Raw genomic sequence first — 26,530 nt, forward strand, 5'->3', positions numbered from 1 at the left:
GCAATAGCAATAACAGCAGTAGCAGCAGCAATAACAGCAATAGCAATAGCAATAACAGCAGCAGCAGCAGCAGCAATAACAGCAGCAATAGCAACAGATCTATTCCGCCAAGACCAAACTCTCAGAGAGTTGTCATGTGAGTTTGCAGATGCTGACGCTGCCAATTACCTCCATCCTCCCCAACCCCCACCAAGTTGGTACCTTCCCCTTCATCCTCCCCACCACCACCAGGATGGCCCTTTCCTTTACCTCCAGGGGGGTCGGCTGTGCCCCTGCTTTCGTCTTCAGGCAGGATATGCAGATTCCGCTACCCTCGCATTGCTCGCTAAGGGCGGGGCCTACGCCAAAGAACTTTATAAATTTATGCTTGCTGGGCTGTTAATAAATATACGCTTGTTATTTCAATTTATCTCCCGAGTCTTTCTGGTAGACCTTATTTGGCAGATGCTTTTATCCAAAGCAACTTAATGCATTCAAGGTATTCATATTATAAGCTTATGTGTTACCTGTAAATGGAACCCAGCTCACCAGTTAAGGTATTTATACTTTTAAAATACACATTTTTATATAACTTTTGAGAGCCTAATTTAAAAAAACAAAAGTCTCACCATTAACAGCTATGTCCCAAGCACACAATTACGATGTTCTCATTATAATTTTATGTAGCCGATATGACAGACTTGTGCTGCGCATGTTGCACTTTACTGTATTTTCCTTTTTTTAAGTGATTCCAATCATATTTCCAGCAATTCAAAACCATCATGTTGAACAGTGCACATCTGAAGTGTCTCAGCTGAAGGAAATAATACATTATTTATCATCTTTATTATATAGACCAAATTTTCTTATCAGGCCGATAACGATAACATTAAAAATCAACATATATCGGCCAATACTGATATGATGGCCGAAATATCGTGCATCCCTCGTTAAAATTAAAAATAAATATACCTTAAAAACTGCATATTTGTCACGGTTTGAGTTTGTTTTTGATCTGTTTCCTAGTTAGCCTTATAATCTGTTAATTGGGTCAGTTCTCCTCCCTCTGTCAGTTTGTTTCTATGCTTACTAAATGAGTTAGTTCTATTCAGGTGGATCTAGTTAATTTACCCTCTCTTGTTTTCTGTGTATTTTTAGCCCCCTGTTTAGTCATTTTCAGTGTCTGTCGTTGTCTATGTTTCCTATTACTATTTCCTGGTTGTTCCATTCTAGTTTGAGTTTGTTTGCAGTAAAGACTGCTGCACATCCTGTTTATTCTCTGCTGTGTATTTTTTTGGATTGAGTATGCAATCAATACACAAGTTACTTTAGGGGTAAAACATTTTTATTTTATTTTATTTTAAGAAATACACCAAAGTTTAATTATTGTATTTGTTCACAGAAAAGTTATCTTATAGCTTTTTAAAAAACATGCCAGGCATATTTGAACTCTAGCTGAACAGAAACAAACAAATTAATGAATGAATATATGGCCTAGCAAAATTCACTGCTAGAGCTACAGTAAACACAGTAACATTTATAAAATGGCAAAGAACAGGGGGAAATTGCTTTTGTTATGATGAAAAAAGAAAACAGTTGCGCAATCAGCGCAAAATCAATATAGATTTAAGATCTCAATATAACTGTAAGGTCAAAAATAAGTCACATTATTATTTAATAGACTATAGACTACAAACAATAGATCATCTGAGTAATAAAGAATTTGAATTAATGAATCAAATGAATTAAATGATTACCACAGTATGGATATATGAATATGCAAGTTTATATGAAAAAAGAAAATAATAAAAAAGATAAACAATAATAATTGGATTATAACACAAGTTTAGCTCTTTAAAGCATATAGTCAAATAAACTGTTCTGCTTTCCTGGCGTAAACCAGACAATCACCCCTCAGAAAAGATACATACGTGCACAGATGGCATTACAAAGTAATATCCCTTACTTCCCTTTAACAGTCAAATACAAGAAGCGTTAATCTAACATCATTTCTATAAATCGCCTCAAAAGGCAGAATGCTCTGTGTTTTACAATACTTAATATTTTAAATAGAGCTGTTCTTCTCCTTTTCTATGTCAAGCACACATTAGCTGTTAACACTATACGCCTGGCAAAATATTTTCTCAAATTGCAACACTGTTGGGGATTTTGTCTGGGGACAAATAACCATAAGCAATTGGTAATTCCTCATTCCGGCTCTTGATGATGTTGGTCACCTCATCTAGTTTCTTGCGGAAAGTCTTTATGGCTTCCTTCACTGGTTGCTCTGTGAAGCACGTTTCTGGATACATGCCCAAGTACAGCTGGGGGGAAAAGTAAGCTCTTCAGAAAGCAGAACAACATCTTTCTTTCTTTTTACAAGGTAAACTGACCCTTCTCTAAGCTCCGCCCCCTTGGTTACTGTCAATCACTCAGACAAGCTTATAAAACAAACTTTATAATAGTTTGCAACTTTATAAACGATTTTTATTAATAGCACCATTTTAAAGAAATGTAGAAAACTGAATGATATTATTCTTAGAACACATTCCAAAGCATTTTTATTTGCCTTGTTTCTTTAAAGAACTTGTAAAATAATGCGGTAACATGATTAAGAACTTCAGATCAGCAGAGATCAGAATCAGTGCAAATGCTTTTTACATTCAGCTGAACATAGAGAATCTGACTACTGCATTGTAAAAAAATTATATGATTATAATTTAACTTTAACTTATCGAAATAATTTAACCAATTTAAGCTTTATTGTATAAATTGTACAAGATTCAGCTAAAATGTGTAAATCAAGATTTAAAATAATGAGTTGATATGACTTGTACAGACAATTTTATTTTTGACTTTACTAAGTTTTTAAGTTGAAGGTGGAAATTTTGTGTCAGAGAGCTGATAACATTAGTGTAAGTGAACAGAACTTTACCACTACATAATCACAATACTGGGAACTGTTTTCTTACTATCCCGTCTGTAACCTTAATCAAAACATAAATTAATTGTGTCACTACATGCTCCAGAAAAAAAAGATAAATTATCTCTTCTATAGCTTTTAGATCATTTAGTTTAAAACTGTACAAACACAAAGGGACTCCATTGACTACCATTAGAGAAGAGCCAAAGCTTGCCTGTTAGGATTGGAAGAAATGTATTTCACTGCAGAATACATTGCGTAAAATATAATTTGTAACATATTCTGTTAGTTTACTCAAGGAAAGTAACATCATTTTAATACTTTAGATTACTTATTCAGCACTGTTTTGACCGTAGCAGCAGCAATATATAGTGTATTAGTAGAAGTTTCATTCTCAGTTTTTGCGCTAAGCTCCTAATATATGGTATTTTAAATATGAACAGCCTTAAATAAATAGATACATTTTATGTTACTCCCCAAACATGATGATGTTTTTAATGTGGGACTCAGCAAAGGATCAGGTAAATTAATTGCTCTACCTGACTGAAAATATTGTGTTGACAGTGCAGCAGAACACATACACTTTAGCAAGCAAACAATCTACAACAATAAGAATAATTAAAATGTATTTGAGCCTACATAAAAAAATCTTTGGGCTCTTTTTTTTTTAACTCAAACCTTGATGCTCTGTACCCTTAGCTAGTAACATGTTCATTCTTTTTCACATTGATTTAGACTAGACTGCTGCAATGTTCTCTACAATTTCAAGTGGAAAGTATATTCAAATAAGACATCAAACCTCGTTCTCCTGGAACTGAGTGAGGGCCCAAGATATTCCTAGAACCTTGTAGGTACATTCATGGTCAGGCAGACTCTTTATGATATAATCCATTTCCACTTTGCCCTTCTGATCGGGAGGTGGCATGCACATGGTGGAAGGACTGTTGGGGATCCAGCCGTAACAGTCAAACTGGAACATAAAAGTTTACTCACAGATATTAGCTTATAGATATTATCCAGAATTGTGCCAAGCAATTTTTAATGCTCTTGTTGTGTGCAATGTAGTGTGTAATCTCACCTGTCCAAAGTTGACAGCAGCATGTTGTGCTGAAGCGTTGAATATCACAACGGTCAGGTACTTGACTAACTCCTCTCGAGTTTCTAGAGACTCTGGAAACTCTGGAAACAATGGCAGTTTGCATTTAACTTGTGCTCACACTTTTTACAACAAATAGATTATTGCGCTAAGTAAACAATACCATTACAACAAATTATCACATTAGCATTTTTTTTAAACGCTCCTAATTTATACAATAAATAAGCGACCATTTTTCAGAGAGTAAGAAATGAACATCCGCCGAGAGTAAGAAATGAACAACAGGCAGGTGACCTGTTTGTGTTGAAAATGAATGCCTTTGCATTGCATTCATCAACCGAGAGTGTGGTCTACGATTTAGCGCATGCCAAAATTCGTCCGCCATCTCCTCGTCTGGAATCAGAAGCATCTCAAGTCGCTTAGCGTCCATTCACATCCCGGGCGAGCGCAATCGTATAGCCCTTGAGCTCTTAGGACAGCCCACGCTCTTGGGAGAATGAAGACTTTACCCCCAGGTGGTCCAGCTGATTTAGAGTCGCTTCGGAATTGCACAAGTAGACCTGTTTGCCTGTGCGGACAATTCCCACTGCCAACTGTTTTACTCCCTGACTGAGAGGACCCTCGGCACAGATGCACTGGCACACAGCTGGCCTCATGGCCTACGTAACTTCCCCCAGTGAGCCTAATCGCACTGACACTGTGCAAGGTCAGAGAGGACGAGGACCAGGTCTTGTTGGTTGCACCATACTGGCTCAACCAGACCTGGTTCCCAGAACTCATGCTCCTGGTGGAGTCCTCTGAAGAAAAACCTGCTTTCTCAGAGACGGGGCACTTAATGGCACCACGTCCAGACCTCTGGAACCTCCACGTGTGGTCTCTGGATGGGACGCAGAGAATATAATTGATCTATTTTCACCGGTGATCTACCCATCTATGTTAGCTCTGTGCCCCTGTGCTAGATCAGGGCTAGGTCAGCCCCAGTGCTAGATCAGGGCTAGGTCAGCCCCTGTGTTAGATCAGGGCTAGGTCAGCCCCTGTGCTAGATCACGGTTAGGTCAGCCCCTGTGCTAGATCAGGGCTAGGTCAGCCCCAGTGCTAGATCACGGTTAGGTCAGCCCCTGTGCTAGATCAGGGCTAGGTCAGCCCCAGTGCTAGATCACGGCTAGGTCAGCCCCTGTGCTAAATCACGGCTAGGTCAGCCCCTGTGCTAGATCACGGCTAGGTCAGCCCCTGTGCTAGATCACGGCTAGATCAGCCCCAGTGCTAGATCACGGTTAGGTCAGCCCCTGTGCTAGATCACGGCTAGGTCAGCCCCAGTGCTAGATCACGGCTAGGTCAGCCCCTGTGCTAGATCACGGCTAGGTCAGCCCCTGTGCTAGATCACGGCTAGGTCAGCCCCTGTGCTAGATCACGGCTAGGTCAGCCCCTGTGCTAGATCAGGGCTAGGTCAGCCCCAGTGCTAGATCACGGTTAGGTCAGCCCCTGTGCTAGATCAGGGCTAGGTCAGCCCCAGTGCTAGATCACGGCTAGGTCAGCCCCTGTGCTAGATCACGGCTAGGTCAGCCCCTGTGCTAGATCACGGCTAGGTCAGCCCCTGTGCTAGATCACGGCTAGGTCAGCCCCAGTGCTAGATCACGGCTAGGTCAGCCCCTGTGCTAGATCACGGCTAGGTCAGCCCCAGTGCTAGATCACGGTTAGGTCAGCCCCTGTGCTAGATCACGGCTAGGTCAGCCCCTGTGCTAGATCACGGCTAGGTCAGCCCCTGTGCTAGATCACGGCTAGGTCAGCCCCTGTGCTAGATCACGGCTAGGTCAGCCCCAGTGCTAGATCACGGTTAGGTCAGCCCCTGTGCTAGATCAGGGCTAGATCAGCCCCAGTGCTAGATCACGGTTAGGTCAGCCCCTGTGCTAGATCACGGTTAGGTCAGCCCCTGTGCTAGATCAGGGCTAGGTCAGCCCCAGTGCTAGATCACGGTTAGGTCAGCCCCAGTGCTAGATCACGGTTAGGTCAGCCCCAGTGCTAGATCACGGTTAGGTCAGCCCCAGTGCTAGATCAGGGCTAGGTCAGCCCCAGTGCTAGATCACGGTTAGGTCAGCCCCTGTGCTAGATCACGGCTAGGTCAGCCCCTGTGCTAGATCACGGCTAGGTCAGCCCCTGTGCTAGATCACGGCTAGGTCAGCCCCTGTGCTAGATCACGGTTAGGTCAGCCCCTGTGCTAGATCACGGCTAGGTCAGCCCCTGTGCTAGATCACGGTTAGGTCAGCCCCTGTGCTAGATCACGGCTAGGTCAGCCCCTGTGCTAGATCACGGCTAGGTCAGCCCCTGTGCTAGATCACGGCTAGGTCAGCCCCTGTGCTAGATCACGGCTAGGTCAGCCCCTGTGCTAGATCACGGCTAGGTCAGCCCCTGTGCTAGATCACGGCTAGGTCAGCCCCAGTGCTAGATCACGGTTAGGTCAGCCCCTGTGCTAGATCAGGGCTAGGTTCTTTACCCCTACAGGTGCGGGGAAATTAGGCGCTGAAAGGGACAGCAAATGTGGCATTGTGGTACGGATCCCTATTCATTAGTTCATTTCTGACATAACGGTAAACGTGACTGACTCTAGGTGACTGCGTCTTTTGTGGCTGTTTGAACACATTTGACCACATGAACGTTTACACTACGAAAGCAATCCGGTCTAATGTGTTTACGACTAACTCTCAAAGTGGTTAAAAAATGAAAAAGCTTTAGACCGTTTACACATGTATTTAGTGTCGTCCACTTATGTTCCGATCGACCTAAACCTCTTAATATCAGGTGTCAATAGGGCGTTTGATTAATTAAACCTGTACTCACTGTCAGAATTATTCATGCCAAAGGAAACATCCTTAACAAAGCCTTGAATCTCTCCATCACTTTTAACGGTCTCATCGCTCTCATAGTAGATCTCGACCACAGCAGAAACATAACTACAGGAAGATCAAGATGACAAATTAATAAAAATAACTCTGGATGCCAAAAATGTTCATTGGAGTGTATGTGAACTAGTTTGTACTTTTGCACTAGTAGTACAGGATCTGAACTGTTGCTACAGTTACCTGTGTATTGCATCCAGATCATCTTGCCATCATCTCTATAATAGTACTTGGGCACATCTTTCATTCCTCGATCTTCTATGGTCTCAGGGAAGCACAGGGACTTGTAGGTTAAAGTCTCCATTGAACTTTGAATCACTTTAGTTATCCCATCTCCATTGATGCTAGTAATCTTTGGATACCAAGAATTCAGTTAATCTTTTGCCTCAATATTTTCAGCACTTATTTAGCCTACTCAAGTGACCATCTAGGGGATTATGGGTGAAGTTTTATTCTGGTGTTTTTTTTTTTGCATTAAATTAGGAAAAAATGTAGGAACTACTTAGATCTGTCGGTTTAAGCAAACACCAGTTAACTAAATACACTGTAGCCTATGAAATAGAAGTAAGAGCATTCAGCAAAAAGACAGAATATCACAAGACAAAAAGTCAGGTAATGGCTCAGGCCTGTCATGATTAAGATTTGTTAACACTGTGTGCGTCTTTAATACTATATCATGGACAGAAATTATGGCTTGACAAACAAAGACAAAATAATCCAATTTGAATAGAATTGCTTTGGATCCTAGCAAGATGCTGTTTATGTGTGGATATATTAAATTAGGTGAAGCTACCTTGCTGATAATCCCGTCATCATTGATGAGGCTTCCACGGGCCGCTGCATTGATTGCAATTGTGAAACGAACATGAGGTTTCAGCAACTGTAAAAATCAAATGATGTATTTTAACATGTGCATTAAATCATAAAAATGTATTTAAAAAGCATAACCTGAAAGAAGAACTGTGCTTTCAGTGTCCTGCCCTGGGGGGTTTTGTTTAACATTATATCTAAATATCATGACTGGATATTGAATGACAGGTACCTTGTATACAGGATGGACTGCAGGGAGCTGTCTGTACACAGCCATTTCAAAAACCTCTGATATCAGATGTGTCTTGAGAAGGTGCGTGACCAACTGGTGTACAATGAAGTCGGCAGATTTCACCCACATCTTGGCAAGCATCCAATCATATTTATTATCACTTGGGAGAAAGATTGGTTTCTTTTCCTCAGGGTTTTGACTGAGCTGATTCAGGAATAATAAAGCCAAGCAGAACATTTTTACTTCGTGAGTAGATTCACAGAAAAAGCACTTATATTTTTAATTTATGTTTTCATTTGATACTAACTCTATATGTGACAGATACCTGAATGGCAATTGGCACAATCTGGTCCGATCTGTTCTTGTACAGCAGGCAGATGGGTGCAGTCAAAAAGAGCAGATCGCTGGATGTTGGCACTCCCTTCAGTATTTCATAATCCACTATGTAGATGTTTCCTGCCTGTAAACGTGTATACAGGTGCAAAGTTTAGAACTAATTAATAATTATTATAATTACTAATACTTATTAATTATGTGAATTATGTGAAATTATATGATACAAGCCATGGATTTGATTACAGACCAACTGTTCAAGGGATTTATTTCTTAATGTTTCTGACCTTTAATTCCTCTTGTAGAGTGACACCTCTCTCCAGAAAGCCCTTCACCATCTCATGTGTGACTGGAAATTTGTCTGGAATATTTATGATCTTCCTGATCATGACAGGATTGCAGCCATTCAAAAACTGATAGCCGAACATGTAATCCTCGCTCCAGTCTTGCATCAGTTTCTCTGTCCAGATTTCAAAGGGGAAAATTCAGTCAACTGTCAAAGGCTTTACATGTATGAAAAAAAGTGCCTCTTCATTGTTGGTTTCTCACAACAATTGTGTTTTTGGATATATAGATTTTGTTTAAATGAAGAAACAAACAAAAAACAAACAAACAAACATTCTTAATAAAAGACGAAATAATCCAAACCTAGTAGAGTGTTCTTGATATTAAAATCTTCCAATATCTTTTCAAAGAATTTCATGCCTTTCCAGGAATGAACGTATTCTTTAAATTTTTCACGAAGTGATTCCACAGTCCTGAAACAGAGGGTATACTGTATAATTATAGACATGAACATTATTTGCAAGATTTTTTATTCTGGAAAATGGAGTAAAAATTCAGTATAAAATCAACAAGGACTGTGGCCACGACACATTCCCCCAAAACTTACACTTTCACCAAATTCCCATAAAAGTCTATTGTTTTTCCCCAATCAAACTGAACTTCTATAGGAAGTGTTTTGCCCTCTATGCTCTTAGGGAAGTCTGGGCGCCACTCAGTCCACCTTCAAGGAGAAAAATGACAACATTAACTTGTACAGTTCCACTGTCATGTACACTGTTATGTTTGGTTAGTTTGACTTTCATGGACTTTTAGTTTGTTTAGCGTCAGTTTCCTGTTTCCTTTGCTTCTATGCATGACACTGATTATATCATCACACCTGTTACTCTTTTAGTTCATTATTATTTGTATATGATCTCTGTTTTCTGTTCCTTATTGTCCGGTTTTGTTTGTGCGCAGCACACTACTGTTTATGTAGCACTGAGTTATTTAATAAACTAGTTAACTAGTAATTAGTTATTTTGATCCTTTTTGGCATTTCTTCATCACAACTCCTTGTCTAAGCGCTTGTTCTTTCCAGACTGGCTCTTGGCAGGCCTTCCAGCACACACTGTCAAACCTCTGCAACTGTTCTTTATCAAGCCGAAGAGAGCGCACATCACTCCTCTCTGCCGAGTATTTAGCCATTTTCAAGAAACTACTGAAGACGCATCTTTTTCTTCATAACTTGACCCACTTGGCCACACGAGGAGCACCAGAGGATTACGCGCCTATTAGACTTTATCGTCTATTTTGATTCCATTGTGCTAATGTTTCATTGTATTGTACTGGGCCACTGCAAATAACCCAAATAATTACTAGAGTAAAAGAGTAAAAGGGGGGTGGTGTGGCGCAATGGATAAGACACATGCCTTTGGTGTGAGAGACCCGGGTTCGAATCCACTGTGAAACACCAATGTGTCCCTGAGCAAGACACTTAACCCCTAGTTGCTCCAGAGGCGTGCGACCTCTGACATATATATAGCAATTGTAAGTCGCTTTGGATAAAAGCGTCAGCTAAATGAATAAATGTAAATGTAAGTAAGAATGTATCCAATGAAAAATGTTATTAACTTAAAATATATATTTAAAATAGTGCAAATGGTTATAATGTGAAATTATAACTATTGCTATAATATAATATACCCCCCCCCCACACACACACTTTTACAATTTGTTGCTACGGGCCTGTGTAAATGACATTGTAATGTATATGTCCAATGTATTTACAATATTAGTGTGTCAAGCACATTGACCTGAATCGGGAGTAATAAAAGAAAAAAACTGCAACAAATGAATATTGTTCAAGAATGTAATTGTTTCTTTAAACCTGAATTTGTCCTGTCTAGATTTCAGTTCCTCTTGTCTTTTCTCTTTAAGAAATACAGGGTCATCCTGAGGCAATCCAGCTAAATGAACACAAAGAAATACATAGCACACATTTTACACATAGAAAGGACAGCATTTAAGACATAATTCAAATAAAAACTGAACAACTGAATAATCTTTTTTTTAAAATAATAAAAATAACAATAGTAATAATGATAATAATAATGCTTCATTTAAAACTGGATAATGAACAAAAGCGATAATGCACGTACCAGTGCCTTCTCGGATAAACACTGCCTTTTCGTCTTCTAACCAGCACTGACAGGGGAACTCGAAGCATTTTTCAGAGGGAGTTTTCACTGTGATATGCTCACAATACCAAGTTTTATTGACTATGTGTTCCTCCTTTTTAAGTTTCACCAAGACAACGTCTCCAAAGTCCTTATCCACACTGATGTCAAGGGAGATCTCCTTTAATGACAACTTTTATTAGACACATTGTATGGGAAACAAATAAACAAGAAACATCTCTCCACAGGCTTTGGTGAAGAGGGATTCATCCTAATTAAATTCCCTGATTATGTGCACTGGGATATATGTGATCAGGATGCCCAAATTTTATCTCACCAGATGCAGTTTTTATTTCTCTACATTTGTGTATCCTAGCTTTTAACAGAAAAATGGTTAATAAGAAAACAAAATCAAATATAGCTGAAGACAGGCCAAAGTACGATGGGCACATATGTAACTATTTAAAATAAGACATAAACTTATAATTATTTTGTGTTAATGACACACTTCCTGCTGACAGTGTATATGTATATATATATATATATTATTTTTTTTTCAGTTGTGTCACCCTGACATTTGAGAATATACTGATTGCTGGACAAAAGTTTTTCAATGATCTCAACAGCTTTAAAACTACTGATATTTAAAAAAAATAAAATTATTTTAGGTTTCAAACCTAAAATAAAGCCATAGTATTTAGCTTTTCGATTTTTTATTATTAATACACCATTTTAAATAGTTTACTGTTCATTTGTGCAGACAGTTGCACCACCTGACAGGGTTAAAGATAACAAAACAAAAAAATATGTATTATTTAAATGTACTAAAATGAATTAAAACTAAATCGGTTTTATAGAATAAAGTGATATATGTCATGAATTCAATTTATCAAATTATTTTAAAAGGAAATAATGCACTTGAATACAAAAATATGCACACCATGCCATTGACCCATAAATATATATATATCAAATCATAATATATATAATATCATAATAGAAATAAAGAAATTACTTAAAATAAAAATAATTAAGTCTTTAAGGTCCTTACCCTTTTAAAACCAGCAAAGAAGGATTTGTTGACCAGGACTCTGTCACTGCTCTGATCCTTTGAGTTTATCAGCGTCAGGTAAATGCTGTTCGTTTCCTCAGCCCTCACCTCTACACCAGTAGATACAGTCACCTTGTAGGTCAACATTTTGCCTGAATGAAAGATGTACAAACTCTTCTATGTACAAACTCTAACTATTCTTAAGCACCTTTATATGAAGTTCACTTCCGGCGCTAATCTCCACCTCCTGTGACATTATAATGTGGGTTTGGTCTATCACTCTAAAATGTCATGTGCATACCTGCATATGTGATCAAGTGTCTGAACTTACAGAAGAGACAGGTATGTAGAGGTATTCCTGGTACAGTCAATCCCCTTTCTCTGATAAGCTTTTACAATTACAATTACTAAATTTGCCTCCCAAATAATATCATTGATATAAAAATATCATTAACTAATATATAATGTAATATAAAAGTGAAGAGTAATATAAGAGTGTATATAATATTTTAATTTAATTTGGATATAATACATTTAAAATGCCCTCCACAAAGTAAATGACAAAGAATGACCTTTTCAATTTTTAATTTACTGATAATAAATCCAGATGGGACTTATCAAAGTCATTAGCGCTCTTTATAGCTAAATTTAATCAGAAGCTCGGCAAGTGTTAAATATTACCAACGAGTGAAACATTAATGATAAGCCAATGATTTTAAAGGTTAGTGTTAATTATATGTATTTATTGATTTTTCTACATGTTAAACATGTAGATAAATATAAATAGGCTTATATTTTCAAACTGCATTTAATACTTTTTTCTTTAATTAATACATCTATAAGCTCAGTTTGATTAAGTTTTTAAAAAATCCTCTTGATGCTCCTGAGTGCAAGAGCAAGAAGGTGAGGTTATTATTTCTGGTAGAATTGAAAGAGTGGGGACTAATATATATAATTTATTAGTCATCATGGGGGGATAATATGTTCTTTTGGTTCTGAATTTATTTATTACTGTCATGTCCTGCTTTCTGCAGTTTATAAGTAATAAGCAGTCATCAAAACATCGTAATTTAATGCCTGTAATGGCATCGCCCTTCAGCCGTGCTTATTGCTTACATGTATTTATTTATTTATTCTTATTTCTTAATTGCATTTTCATGATTGTTGCAAGTATGAATGACACATAGTGTGTGTAAGTTTGTACGAAACTGAAAACTTTTCAGTTGTATTTCTGAAGAAAAAATATAGACTTACAAGAGAAACACAAAGGTGATAGGCAAAAATGCATTGTCATATATTGTGTAATGGAAAGGCATAAACTGTCACAACTGTCATTTCCCATGAAGATTTTATAGCCTAGAGGCTTGTAGATGAGGACACCACCCCACACACTACATATTTTAACCTTTCATTTAGTTTTCACAATAAATTTCTAAAGAATCTTTTGAGAACTACACTAAAAAAAGAGGTTCTAGAAAACGTTCTTCAGCTGGTGCCATAGATTCACTTTTTTTGCACCATAAAGCACTTTTTCAGAATTTATCAAAGCTCAATACAGCTCGAGTATAACCTGTACACACAAATAAATTAAGCCTTTTTTTAGATTTAAAGCTTACACATTTTAATTGAATAATTGAACCATACTCAACCAATTATTCAATTAAAATGTGTAATGATTATTCAATTCAATTCAATATAATGGAATTTTACTATTAATTGAAATGCTTAGGCCTATGACATTACTGCAGAAATAAATGGCGAGATGTTTGCATTTGAACTCTTCTCTAAAATTGCACATTCAATGACCTCTTACAAGAACAAAAACAGACAAACAATTCGAAACAAAAGTAGGCTAATACAATTTATACGATGACGGAAATCGAGTTGGTTTTGGATATTGATCAGTCAGTGTGATTTCGGATAATGGCCTAATTGTTTCTCAAGGGGTCGTGGGGTATTTTCAGCAATTACAGGAGTTAGTCGATGATTTTATTTATTTATTATTTTTTTTTTTTTGTCAAACACAAAAATCATGAGGTAATTGAATTGCCACCTGAATCCACAATCACTGAGTTTACAAGAATAGATTAATTCAAAATGCACTGTTTAAATCCTTTTTGACCACTGCCAAACCCTAGGGTAACTTTTGCACTTCGCATTTTAAAGATGTACACTTTTATTACTGAAATGCTGGAAAGTAATTACGAGAACAATATTTCATGTGGCTCCACCTCAGCGAGTTTGAGCTGTTAAGAACAAAATGAAGAAAGAGGAAAAAAAGCAATACAATTTGAAATATTGTAGGCTAATATATAGCCATTAAACACACATAAACCAAGCAGCTTTATGTTGCTCTTGAAAATAAGAGTTTGCATTGACTAATTAACAATCCACAATTTTTAATTGACATCCATCATTGTGAGAGATAAGATGCAAGAAAGAAAACCATTCTAAGATATAGCCTAATACTACAGCACACCCATTTTCCTATTTTATAAACAGAAGATAATCAAATAATAAATATAATTATTATTATTATGTTACATATTAATTTATTGTTTTTATTTAAACATATGCTAGTTTATTTACAGCAGACAATCGATGCTGGAAATCACAATTTTAAAATTCCAAGTTAAATTTCCAAGTGTCCCATGCGCGCGTTTATATAGAGCCGAGGGCGCGATTATACAGGAGCTGCTCATATGATTGTCAATAGCCGTCTTGAAAAGCGATCCGATTGTCTGCAAAATCCTTGAAAACTGCCCAGAAAGGATGTGGATGAGGGCATGAATGATTTTGGCAAGTTGGAATCTTGTAATTATAGGGTAATTTCGGCTTAGCGTGAACGCACCTCAGGTGCTGAGTGAGGCAGAACTGCACAGAAAAACACAACCACACAATGTCTCTATAATTCTTGTAGCTAATTTAGCGTTGCTATATATTTTATTATAAATATAAGTAATTAAGTAATCAGTAAATAAGTAATTTTATAAATATATTTAAATATAAATAAGTATTGTGTGCTATATATAAAATAAAAGTCGGTTATATAAAATAAAATAAAAAGTCTCCTGTGGATGATGGAGGGACACAAGGAGACCCGGCCAGGAATAATAATAGTCCACCCAACCATGAGAATTCTGTCATCATTTACACACCCGCTGGAAACCAGTATGACTTCTTCTGTGGAACACAAAATTAGATATTATGAAGAACACTGGAACCAGTAGAACCGATACTGTTGCCTCTTGACTTCCATTGTTGGTTTCTGGATTATGTCCCATGGAAGAATGAGTCATATACAACATGGGGCGACAGAATTTTTATTTTTGAACGAACTATCCCTTTAAAATGGACCCCAAAAAGCGTATATCATGTTTTTCTTTATTGTATTTAAATATAGAGCATTGTTTAACAGTTCAGAGAATCTGAGATAAATAACTACTACTACTACTAATAAATATTATATTAATAAGCATGAGCAGAAATTTGTTAATGCAGCCTCTTTTTTTACACGAGGTAAACATAAAGCTGCTTATATTTTGTAATGTTTATATATTATAATACATATTTTAAAATTGTATTGCTTTGTTTTTATAAAAACTTGTTTATAGTCTAAAAAAAGGCTAAATGTATTAATATATTTAGCTATTGTTGCATATTGGTTTCTGGTCCAAATGTGATTGCTTCATGTTAAATTGACTTGAAACTGTTACTGTAATTGGTATTACACTATTAATGTAATAAAATGTTTATAATGTAATAATTTTGTCAAAATGTAATAAAATCTTGAGCTAATGATGTAATAACGATTTTCCAAAGTAGCCTAATAATGATTTTTCACATAATGTAATAGGTTATTGTATAAGAAATTAATTGTAGCCCCATGAATTGAAAGCCAAGCTATTTGTTGATTTGGGCTTTATTTTAAGTTTAGTTGTTTTGCACCTCTTAATTTTTAAACATATATTAACAAGGTCAATCCCTAATAAGATTTAAATCTGAGTTTAACGTTCTGGAGGAACTGGTTTAAAGTTAATCCAGGATAAAAATGACATAAACCTGCTTATTTTTAAACAAGGTTTAAAGTTTGGTACAACAGAATTATTAGATAAACCTTGATTAAATCTAGAGTTCAGATTAATCCTTATTGGTGCAACCCATTAAATGGTTGCCATAAAAACGAGTTTATATTCTAAAAAAAAAAGGCAAAATGTATTAATGTGTTTAGCTATTGTTGCGTATTGGCTTCTGGTTCAAATGTGATTGCTTCATTTTAAATTGTCTTGAAACTCTTACTCTTTGAATTAACTTGATGTTTTCATTTTGAAATAACATGTTTCAATCAAGTAACCCAATTCAACAGGACTTTCACTATATTTTTTTTAATTATTATTATTATTATACTTTTTTTTTTTTTTTTTGCATTTTCATGATTGTTGCAAGTATAAATGACACACAGTGGGTGTACGTTTGTACTAAACTGAAAACTTTTCAGTTGTATTTCTGAATAATTCTACCTAGACTTACAAGAGAAACACAAAGGTGTTAGGCAACGATGCAATGCAATTTATTGTGTAATAGAAAGGCATAAACTGTCATTTTCAGGTGTCCTTTCCCATGCAGATTTTAACATAGAGGCTTGTAGATGAGGAGAACAGATAACCCAGCCTACACACAAACATATTTTCTTACCTTTCATTTAGTTTTCACAAGAAATCTCTAAAGAATTTGCATGTTTTTTCTTCTTAAAGTCTGTGTAGAGATAATGGTGTCGTCTAGCGGCCCCTAATTTAATAACAAATGATCATTGTGACGGAAGCGAATCAATCAAAACTAACTTCAGCTGGAAAATAACTTTATTAAAGAACAGCTATAAAGCCAAAACAATCTCTGTTACCTTAAATTATACATTTATCTCTGTAAAGCTGCTTTGAAACAATCTACATTGTTTAAAGCGCTATATGAAGATGACTTGACTTGACTTGATTTTATTTACTTGATTTAATTTCTTATTTTGATTGCTTTTAATGCGTGGTTATTATTTGTACTTTTGTTTATGTCGTTTCATTTTATTGTATTTTATATGTAGGCCTAATTTTGCGCCTCATGTGAGCTGTTATGTTTTTTATTTATGATTTATTTATTTTCCTGTACAGCACTTTGGTCAACTTTGGTTGTTTTAAAGTGCTTAACAAATAGCCTAACGTTGGATTGGATTGGACCTCTCGAAAGGGAACGTCTCAGTTACTAACGTAGCCTAACATCGGTTCCCTGAGATCGGGAACGAGTATTGCGTAACCCGTCCTGCTTTTGTGCTTTGATCAGGGGATCGCTTCAGTCGATTAAACCTAAACCGTTAAACCATTAAACCGTTCTAGCTAGGCGGAGAATGGGCGCTTTTATAGTCGTAGGCCACGCCCATTCTGGATGGCTCTTGTGCCAGGGCGCGAAGTGCCCTGATTGGTTCGCGCGTCTGAGCCGCGGCCTCGCCATAGGTTCGTGCAGTTGCCGCAGCACAGCCAATGGCCGCTCTCGCCGTTCATCTGTGTATGCTGTGCAGCTGCACTGCGTTTTAAAGATCTCCAGTAGCAGTTTTGAATCCACAATTACTGACTTTACAAGAAGAGATCAATTCAAAATGAATTGTTTAAATCCTTTTTGACCACAGCCGAGCCCCGTAGGGTAACGTTTGCACTACGCTGTAATTTGCATTTTAAAGATGTACACTTTTATTACTGAAATGCTGGAAAGTAATTACAAGAACAATATTTCATGCATGTGGCTTCACCTCCGCGAGTGGGAGCTGTTAAGAACAAAATGAAGAAAGAGAAAAAAAGCAATACAATTTTAAATATTTTAGCCTATTATGTACAATTACAAGCATTAAACACACATAAACCAAGCAGCTTTATACCTCTTGAAAATAAGAGGCTGCATTGACTAATTAACAATCCACAATTTTTAATTGACATCCATCATTGTGAGAGATAAAAATGCAAGAAAGAAAACCATTCTAAGATACTAGCACGCCCATTTTCCTTTTTTTAAACAGGAGATAATCAAATAATAAATATTATATAATAATAATAATTAGCCTATTATATTACATGTGTATTTATTGTTTTTATTTAAACATATGCTAATCGGTGCTGGAAATCCCAATTTTAAATTCCCAAGTTAAATTTCCAAGTTTCCCATGCGCACGTTTATATAGAGCCGAGGGTGGGATTATAAATGAGCTGCTCATATGATTGTCAATAGCCGTCTTGAAAAGTGATCCGATTATTTGTGCAAAATCCTTGAAAACTGCTCAGAAAAATTCTTTTTTACAAGTTGGAATCTTGTAATTATGGTAATTTCGTCATGGTGTGAACGCACCTGATGTGTCTGTGAGGGAGAACCGTAAAAGAACAAAAAATACAACCACACACTACTGTTTCCATCCACACGTTTTTATCCGAGTTAAGTGATATCGAATGAAAAATGCATTATGGAAACAGTAAAATTCGATTGAATTTCTTGAATATCCACTAAAATGAAATACGGTCGGTCTCATCGGATTTTATCTTGATCGATACGGTTTATGCATAAACGCTGATGGAAACGTTATTTGCCGAATAAATAATGGATTGCGATTAAGTTTTAGGTCATTTTATGGTTGCAACCCGCCACAAAAGAAGAAGTTTTAGTTTATTTCCGCCCAGTATTTCTGCTCTGTTTGCACCTCTTATATACTGTCTATGGTTTGCACACATGGCGGGTGTCAAGACAGATGTAAGTGGACAAGTGAATTTCGTTTTGTATTAATTGTATCTTAATTTTAATAAATGTTTCATCAACCAATTTCCTGGATTTAATAAACAAGAGCTAAATATAGCAGGCAATATAATCAGGACATTGAGACATCGGTGCGTGAACTGGAGGTAGCCTAGGCTACTTGAATGGTGCAAAACAAAGCGCACTTTAGCGCTCATTAGCCCATTCATGAGGATATTGTGATGTTGAGAGAGGTGCAGATAAAAAATAAAGCACTTTAATTGGAATGATTTTAGCTTGTGTGTGATTTATCGCGGGCACGGGTCGGGCCAAATATTAACGGGTCTGGGCGTGTGCGGATTTAATTTTGATATTATCACGGGTGACAGGTCGGATCTGGTGCTGAACTTTGCGGGTATACGGGCGGGGGCGGGTCTCCAAAAATGGACCCGTGCAGGACTCTAAGCACTATTACAACTTGTGCAATATTGATCATTTGTTGGAAGATGGCGCAATCCATTATGTCTAGCAAAACTTTGTTCGCAAATGTTTGCTTGAATGTCAATTTGATCGCAAAACAGCATGTGACGTCATTACGCACAGGTTTTTATTCGCTTTAAAGCCGTTGGATGGAAACACACAAGTAATTATGTAATAAGTAAATAAGTAATTTTATAAATGTATATAAACATAAATAAGTATTGTGTGCTATAAAAAAAAGGGGAAAAAAGAGTCTCCTATGGATGATGGAGGGACACAAGGAGACCCGGCCAGGAATAATAATAGTCCACCCAACCATGAGAATTTTGTCATCATTTACACACCCGCTGGAAACCAGTATGACTTCTTTTCTTCTGAGGAACACAAAATCAGATATTCTGAAGAACACTGGGAACCAGTTGAACCAATTGTTGACCCTGGATTTCCATTGTTCGTTTTCTCAGCAATAATCTGTCTACTGAACAATCACCTTGTAGGTCAACATTTTGCCTGAATGAAAGATGTACAAACTCTGGATCCTCAGTTTATTCTGAAGCACTTTTATATAAAGTTCAATTCCGGCTCTACTCTCCACCTCCTGTGACATTAATGTGGGTTTGGTCGCAGCAGACATATTCTGTATTGAAAGAGCACATTATTTTACTGAGAGGGAGGTTTCTAAACTGTGAGGATTTGGTGGACAATTTTTTTTTCATTCATTCAGTTATTTCTGTATGTATTTATTTATTTATTCTCATTTATTTGTTGCATTTTCATGATTGTTGAGAGTATAAAATACATGTAGTGGGTGTACGTTTGTATGAAACTTAAAACTTTTCAGTTGTATTACTGAAAAAAATCTACCTATTTAGACTTACAAGAGAAACACAAAGGCATTAGGCAAAATGCAATGTCATTTATTGTGTAGAAAGGCATAAACTGTCATTTTCAGGTGTCCTTTCCCATGAATATTTAACGGCTTGTAGATGAGGACACTAGATAACCCAGCCTACACACTAAATATTTTCTAACGTTTCATTTAGTTTTCACAAGAAATCTCTAAAGAATTTGCATGTTTTTTCTTCTTCAGAACTACACTCTTTAAAAAAAGATGTTCTAGAAAATGTTCTTTTTTTATTGCGCCATAAAGCACTTTTTTCAGAATTTATTAAAGCTCATACAGCTCGAGTATAACCTGTACACTCAAAGAAATTAAGCCTTTTTTTTTTTTAGATTTACGGAATTCAATTAATAATAAAATTCCATCAAAGTGAATTGAATAATCCTTACACATTTTAATTGAATAATTAAACAATACTTAATCAATTATTCAATTAAAATGTTTAATGATTATATTACATAATCAAGTGTATAGTGTATATCAGTGCAGAAATAAATAGCAAGATGTTTGCATTTGTACTCTTCTCTAAAATTGCACAAACAATGATTTCTTACAAGTCGTGAGGTAATTTAACTGCCACCTGAATCCACAATCACTGACTTTACAAGAAGAGATCAATTTAAAATGAATTGTTTAAATCCTTTTTGACCACAGCCGAGCCCCGTAGGGTAACGTTTGCACTTCGCTGTATTTGCATTTTAAAGATGTACACTTTTATTACTGAAATGCTAGAAAGTGATTACAAGAACAATATTTCATGCATGTGGCTTCACCTCAGTGAGTGGGAGCTGTTAAGAACAAAATGAAGAAAGAGAAAAAAAGCAATACAATTTTAAATACTGTATTATGTACAATTACAAGCATTAAACACAAACTAAGCAGCTTTATGTTTACCTCTTGAAAATAAGAGGATGCATTGACTAATTAACAATCCACAATTTTAATTGACATCCATCATTGTGAGAGATAAAAATGCAAGAAAGAAAACCATTCTAAGATACTATAGCACGCCCATTTCCCTATTTTTTTTTAAACAGGAGATAATCAAACAATAAATATGATATAATAATTATTATTATTATATGTTTTATTTAAACATATAGCCTACTAGTTTATTTACAGCAGACAATCGGTGCTGGAAATCACAATTTTAAAATCCCAAGTTAAATTTCTAAGTTTCTCATGCGCGCGTTTATATAGAGCCGAGGGTGCGATTATAAAGGAGCTGCTCATATGATTGTCAATAGCCGTCTTGAAAAGCGATCCGATTAGCCTATTTGAGCAAAATCCTTGAAAACTGCCCAGAAAAATGATTTTTACAAGTTGAAATCTTCTTAATTTCGGCGTGGAGTGAACGCACCTGATGTGTCTGTGATGGAGAACCGTACAAGAACAAAAAATACAACCACACAATGTCTCTAGTAGCCATTTCGTATAGCTAATTTAGTGTTGACATATATCTTTTTTTATAAATATAAGTAAGTAATTAGGTAATAAGTAAATAAGTCATTTTATAAATATAAGTATTGTGTGCTATTTAAAAAAAAAAAAAAACAAGTCTCCTGTGGATGATGGAGGGGCACAAGGAGACCCGGCCAGGAATAATAATAGTCCACCCAAAACACCCGTTCGAAACCAGTATGCCCAGCAAGCAATTTTGCGTCTAATAGACGTCTAATAGCCGTCAAAACACAGCCCAGACGTCTAGGCTAAAACGAGGCTAATTTTGGGCTGTCAGTGAAAATCTAATAGACGTCTAAACATAGCCCAAGAATAGACAGCTATTGAATGACTACATATATACATCTAATAGACGTCTAACCGTAGCCCAAGAACAGACTAGTCATCAATTAGACAGCTATTAAACGACTACATATATACATCTAATAGACAGGCAATATGGGTCTAGGCTAAAACAAGGCTGATTTTGGGCTGTCAGTGAAAATCTAATAGACGTCTAACCATAGCCCAAGAATAGACTAGTCATCAATTACACTATATATACATGTAGCCTAATAGACAACAAAATGAGGCATAAGGATTCTTTTCACTCAAATATAACAGGTTCTCATAAATGAAAATCCATCCAAACTAATTGAATATAAAGGATTTATTTAGAACAATTAGATTAACACCTTAGACATTCAAACATAAAAATGAACAAAAATATTGGAAAATATGTAAAACAACTTAAGATACTAAAATTTTTAAGAATTAATTATTAGCTTTATATCCATAACCACCACCCCCTGTTCTCCCTGGTGCTTGTTTAAAATGACCAGAAATTGCATTTTTTTATTTCCCATTCAGTCGCCGAAGGAAAGTTGGTCATCACTGCGTCTGCCAAATGAGAAAAAGAAAAAAATTATTGCTCAAGAAAAGCATTGTTGACAATCATTTTTAACTAATTACAGTCATTCACTTTTGCTAGGATGCACACTAGAGCTGGCCAATGTAGAGTTAACGGAATATAGATTGAGACTATGAGCAGTTATACAGTAGCTGCTCAGCTACTGTTCGGACGCTCTTGCTTACTGCTCCGCGCTTTGCTCTATCGCTTTTACATTTTATCTCCTATTTTTTCTATATTTTATTTCCTTTATTTTATTTCCTTTTATCACCTAATTTTAACTTCAGCAAATCAGCACAGTGCTCATACGACAAAGTTTGGATTACTACAAAAACTGAGAATTCTTTTACCCGACCAGCTTACATACCGGGAAAGGAAAACACAACTGCCTACAAGGATAAGAGAAAATGCCTCTTCTGGAATCTACTTGCTGCACTAACTGCCACAGACTTTTACAAAGGATTGCAGTTCTAGAAACAAAGTTACTTACGGGACCACCAAACCAGACGGAGCACACAACAGAGCTTCGTCATGGACACCCTCAGCATACCGGTGAGTCCCATGAAACTAGTGCTCCTCGACAGGTAGAGAAACAAGCCGATCGACTTACTAATCGATGGCACAAACAGGGAGCTAAACCCAAAGGCACTCGAGACATCAGATTGTCACGAGCATCACATATTGCCGCAGTAGCATCCTCTACCCCAGATACAGCTCTGACAAGGATTGCAAACACTGGTCTGCTACCACTGCCTATACATCTTGAGAACAGATTTGAAGTACTAATGAATGTAAATGAGGAATCCACAAATGTGATGAATGTGATCGAACACAGACTGAATAGGCCAGTAGCTAACACTGATGCTAACTGGCGCTCAAGGTCGAGCAGACAGCAGCACTCAGCTCAGAGTGCAGCCGAGCCCAGGACTCTGATAGTGGGGGACTCCATAATCAGAAACATTAGCAACAGGGATACAACTACGTGCTGCCTTCCACAAGCAACAACTTCTGATATAAACAGGGAACGTCAGAACATTCTGATGAAACATAAGACTGCAAATCGACTCATCATACATGTGGGGAAGAATGATATTCATAAAGAGCAGTCAGAACTCCTTAAGAAGGATTTCAATGAACTTTTTGAAACACTTAAAAGACTGAAAGTTCAAACATTCATCAGTGGACCACTACCAGCAAGAGGAACAAACAGGTTTTCACGGTTGCTTGGGCTAAATACGTGGCTGCAAAAAACCTGCAATATAAAAGCAGTGAACTTCATTGACAATTTCAATCTTTTCTGGAGTCAACGACAACTGTTTCATCGGGATGGCCATCACCCAAACAAACTTGGTTCAAGAGTGTTAAAGGACAATATCTACTTCTCCCTAAATCATCCTTCTGCGGTTTGTGCCAATCCACTCAATCTGAACGGCACACACACACCTGGACACAGTATGAATGACCACGGGACTTCACTTCAGCAGCAAAATGGACATGATAACATCACTCCGCCACAACAACCTCTGCTCACGGACTCAATCTCAGCTGAGCCCTGCCCACAGAGCTCACCACAGACAGCCATTTCAGAACTGCTTGAAGATTCAGCACCCAAGGACGACTTCCTGGAAAACAGCCAGGGAAGCCAGGACAGCATATCACAGCCTCCTATAACACCAGAGCAACAGCCCCTTTCACCAGACACTTTCTCCCTCTCCCCAGCAACGCCACTACTGTGCTTCTCACAGAAAATGGAAGAACTGGTGCATGCTGGAACCAGACTATCCCACTCTTTTGCTGCAAGCCCCCAGATACCAACTAAAAAAAGACAGGCACCACTACCACCAAAGCCTGCGGGCCCAGCTCGCCCTCCCCCTCCTGTGAGAGCTCTTCGGCCTCTGCCACAACGCCAGGGCCCACACCCTCCTCCATCTGCTCGAGGTGAACCAAAAACAACTGATACCAGCTCTCAGTGATATGTGTCGGGTGCCCGCTCTGATAACAGTAACTTTCTCAAATGTTTACAAAACAAGCGGGAACCCAGTGTGCCTGTATCTTTCTCTATTGCTGTTCTATTACATGATAGAAAGTCTAAGGCCTTCAATAGCCGTACAGCAAACCCAACTAATCTGGTGCCTATTACACGTCAAACTAATATTGCTGTGGGGAAAAGTAAGTCTGTTAAGTTAGCTCTTTTAAACATTCGCTCACTTAAAAATAAATCACTTCTAGTCAACGACTTAATAACCACAAACAACCTGGATTTTATGCAAATGAAACCTGGCTAGAAGACAGCTACAGTGCAACAATCCTCAATGAAGCAGCCCCTCCTAACTTTACTTTTATGAGTGTCTGCAGAGCTGTTAAGAGAGGTGGGGGTCTAGCTGCTCTTTTTAAAGATATCTATCAATGTAAGCAAATATCATTTGGGAATTACTTGTCTTTCGAATATCTGGGTACTGTGTTAAAAGGTGCTCCACGCATTTTACTTTTCATTATTTACAGGCCTCCAAAATACTCTCCAGCCTTTGCTGAGGACTTTACAGAACTGTTATCAACAATTACCTCAGAGTTTGACTGTTTTGCCATTGCTGGAGATTTTAACATCCATATAGATAATGCAGAAAACAATATGGCAAAAGAAATCAGAACTGTTTTAAAAACTTTTGATCTGACTCAGCATGTACATGGACCCACACACAATCGTGGACACACTTTAGATTTACTTATCAGTAAGGGTCTAAACATTTCATCGATTGATTGTTATTAAGGATGTAGCACTGTCTGATCATTTCTGTATTTTCTTTGATATATTGATCTCTCCTGCCACTGAAGCTAGATCTGTGTCTGTCAAGAAGAGATGCTTAAATGAGAACACTAGTGTCCTATTTATGAAGGCTATATCTTTAACACCAAGCATATCTGCAGACTCTGTTGATTTTCTCCTTGATTCTTTTAACTCAAAAGTTAAAAGTGTAATTGATGATATTGCTCCTGTGAAAGTCAGGAAGAAGAGTGGCAGACAAAAGGCACCTTGGAGAAACTCAACAGCAGTGCAAAATATGAAAAGACAATGCAGAAAAGCAGAGCGCATGTGGCGGAAGACAAAACTTGTAGTCCATTATAACATCTACAAAGACAGCCTTCATGCTTTCAATATGGAACTAGGCAAAGCTAGACAGACTTTCTTCTCAAATATTATAAACAGCAATTTAAACAACACACGCACTCTTTTTGCTACTGTAGAGAGACTGACAAACCCCCCAAGCCAGATTCCCAGTGAAATGCTCTCAGACAGCAAGTGCAGTGAGTTTGCTTCTTTCTTCTCTGAGAAAATCAATAATATCAGAAAGGTGATCAGCACATCCTTGAGTTGCACTGGGGTCAGACAGATCAGACCACCTGAGAAAGTAGTTACTATGTCTGATTTCAAAGAAATTGATGGCAAAATTTTGGAAGAAACCGTACAGCACCTTAAAACATCAACCTGCGCTCTTGACACACTTCCCACATCGTTTTTCAAAAGTGTGTTAAACAGTTTAGAAGCAGATCTTCTAGAAGTGGTAAATGCTTCACTTCTCTCTGGGAGTTTTCCAAACTCCCTGAAAACTGCAGTTGTCAAGCCCCTCCTGAAAAAGAGCAATCTGGATAAGACCATATTAAGCAACTATAGACCGATCTCAAATCTTCCTTTCATAGGCAAGGTCATTGAAAAAGTTGTCTTCAATCAGCTGAACAAATTCTTATGCTTGAATGGATACTTTGACAATTTTCAATCTGGTTTCTGACCGCACCACAGGACAGAGACAGCGCTCATAAAGATAATAAACGATATTCGCTTAAATACTGATTCAGGCAAATTATCAGTGCTGGTGCTACTCGACCTCAGTGCTGCATTTGGCACTGTCGATCATAACATACTTCTTGACAGGCTGGAAAACTGGGTGGGGCTTTCTGGGATAGTCCTAAAATGGTTCAGGTCATACTTAGATGGGAGAGGTTATTATGTGAGTATAGGAGATCATAAGTCTGAGTGGACATCCATGACATGCGGAGTCCCTCAAGGCTCAATTCTTGCGCCACTCCTGTTCAACCTGTATATGCTCCCAATGAGCCAAATAATGAGAAAGAACCAAATTGCTTACCACAGCTATGCAGACGACACACAGCTCTACTTAGCCCTATCGCCTAACGATTACAGCCCCATTGACTCCCTGTGCCAATGCATTGATGAAGTCAACAGTTGGATGTGTCAAAACTTTCTTCAGTTAAACAAAGACAAAA

At 37.3% G+C, this 26,530-nt stretch overlaps 2 protein-coding genes across 2 annotated transcripts in view; both read right to left on the reverse strand.

Annotated features, from left to right (window-relative positions):
• Positions 1-1,420: 1,420 nt before the first annotated feature.
• Positions 1,421-26,530, reverse strand: part of LOC311288274 (polyunsaturated fatty acid 5-lipoxygenase-like) — a 135,878-nt gene continuing 110,768 nt past the window's right edge. The window contains exons 12-14 of the mRNA XM_084405598.1: positions 3,981-4,081; positions 3,702-3,872; positions 1,421-2,303 (exon numbers count right to left, since the gene is read on the reverse strand). Coding sequence (XP_084261724.1) covers positions 2,124-2,303; positions 3,702-3,872; positions 3,981-4,081 — 452 coding nt within the window. The 3' untranslated portion in view covers positions 1,421-2,123. The remainder of the gene's footprint in view (positions 2,304-3,701; positions 3,873-3,980; positions 4,082-26,530) is intronic.
• LOC311288422 (polyunsaturated fatty acid 5-lipoxygenase-like) lies at positions 4,775-11,906 on the reverse strand (the record flags this gene model as incomplete). Its single annotated transcript, XM_084405841.1, has 12 exons — positions 4,775-4,875; positions 6,834-6,946; positions 7,033-7,244; positions 7,686-7,772; positions 7,935-8,138; positions 8,260-8,394; positions 8,555-8,727; positions 8,916-9,025; positions 9,160-9,273; positions 10,420-10,498; positions 10,691-10,889; positions 11,760-11,906. The coding sequence occupies 12 exons, from the start codon at positions 11,904-11,906 to the stop codon at positions 4,775-4,777; spliced, it is 1,674 nt and encodes a 557-aa protein (XP_084261967.1).

Source organism: Rutilus rutilus (genome assembly GCF_951802725.1).
Source record: "Rutilus rutilus genome assembly, chromosome: 3".
NCBI lineage: Eukaryota > Metazoa > Chordata > Actinopteri > Cypriniformes > Leuciscidae > Rutilus > Rutilus rutilus.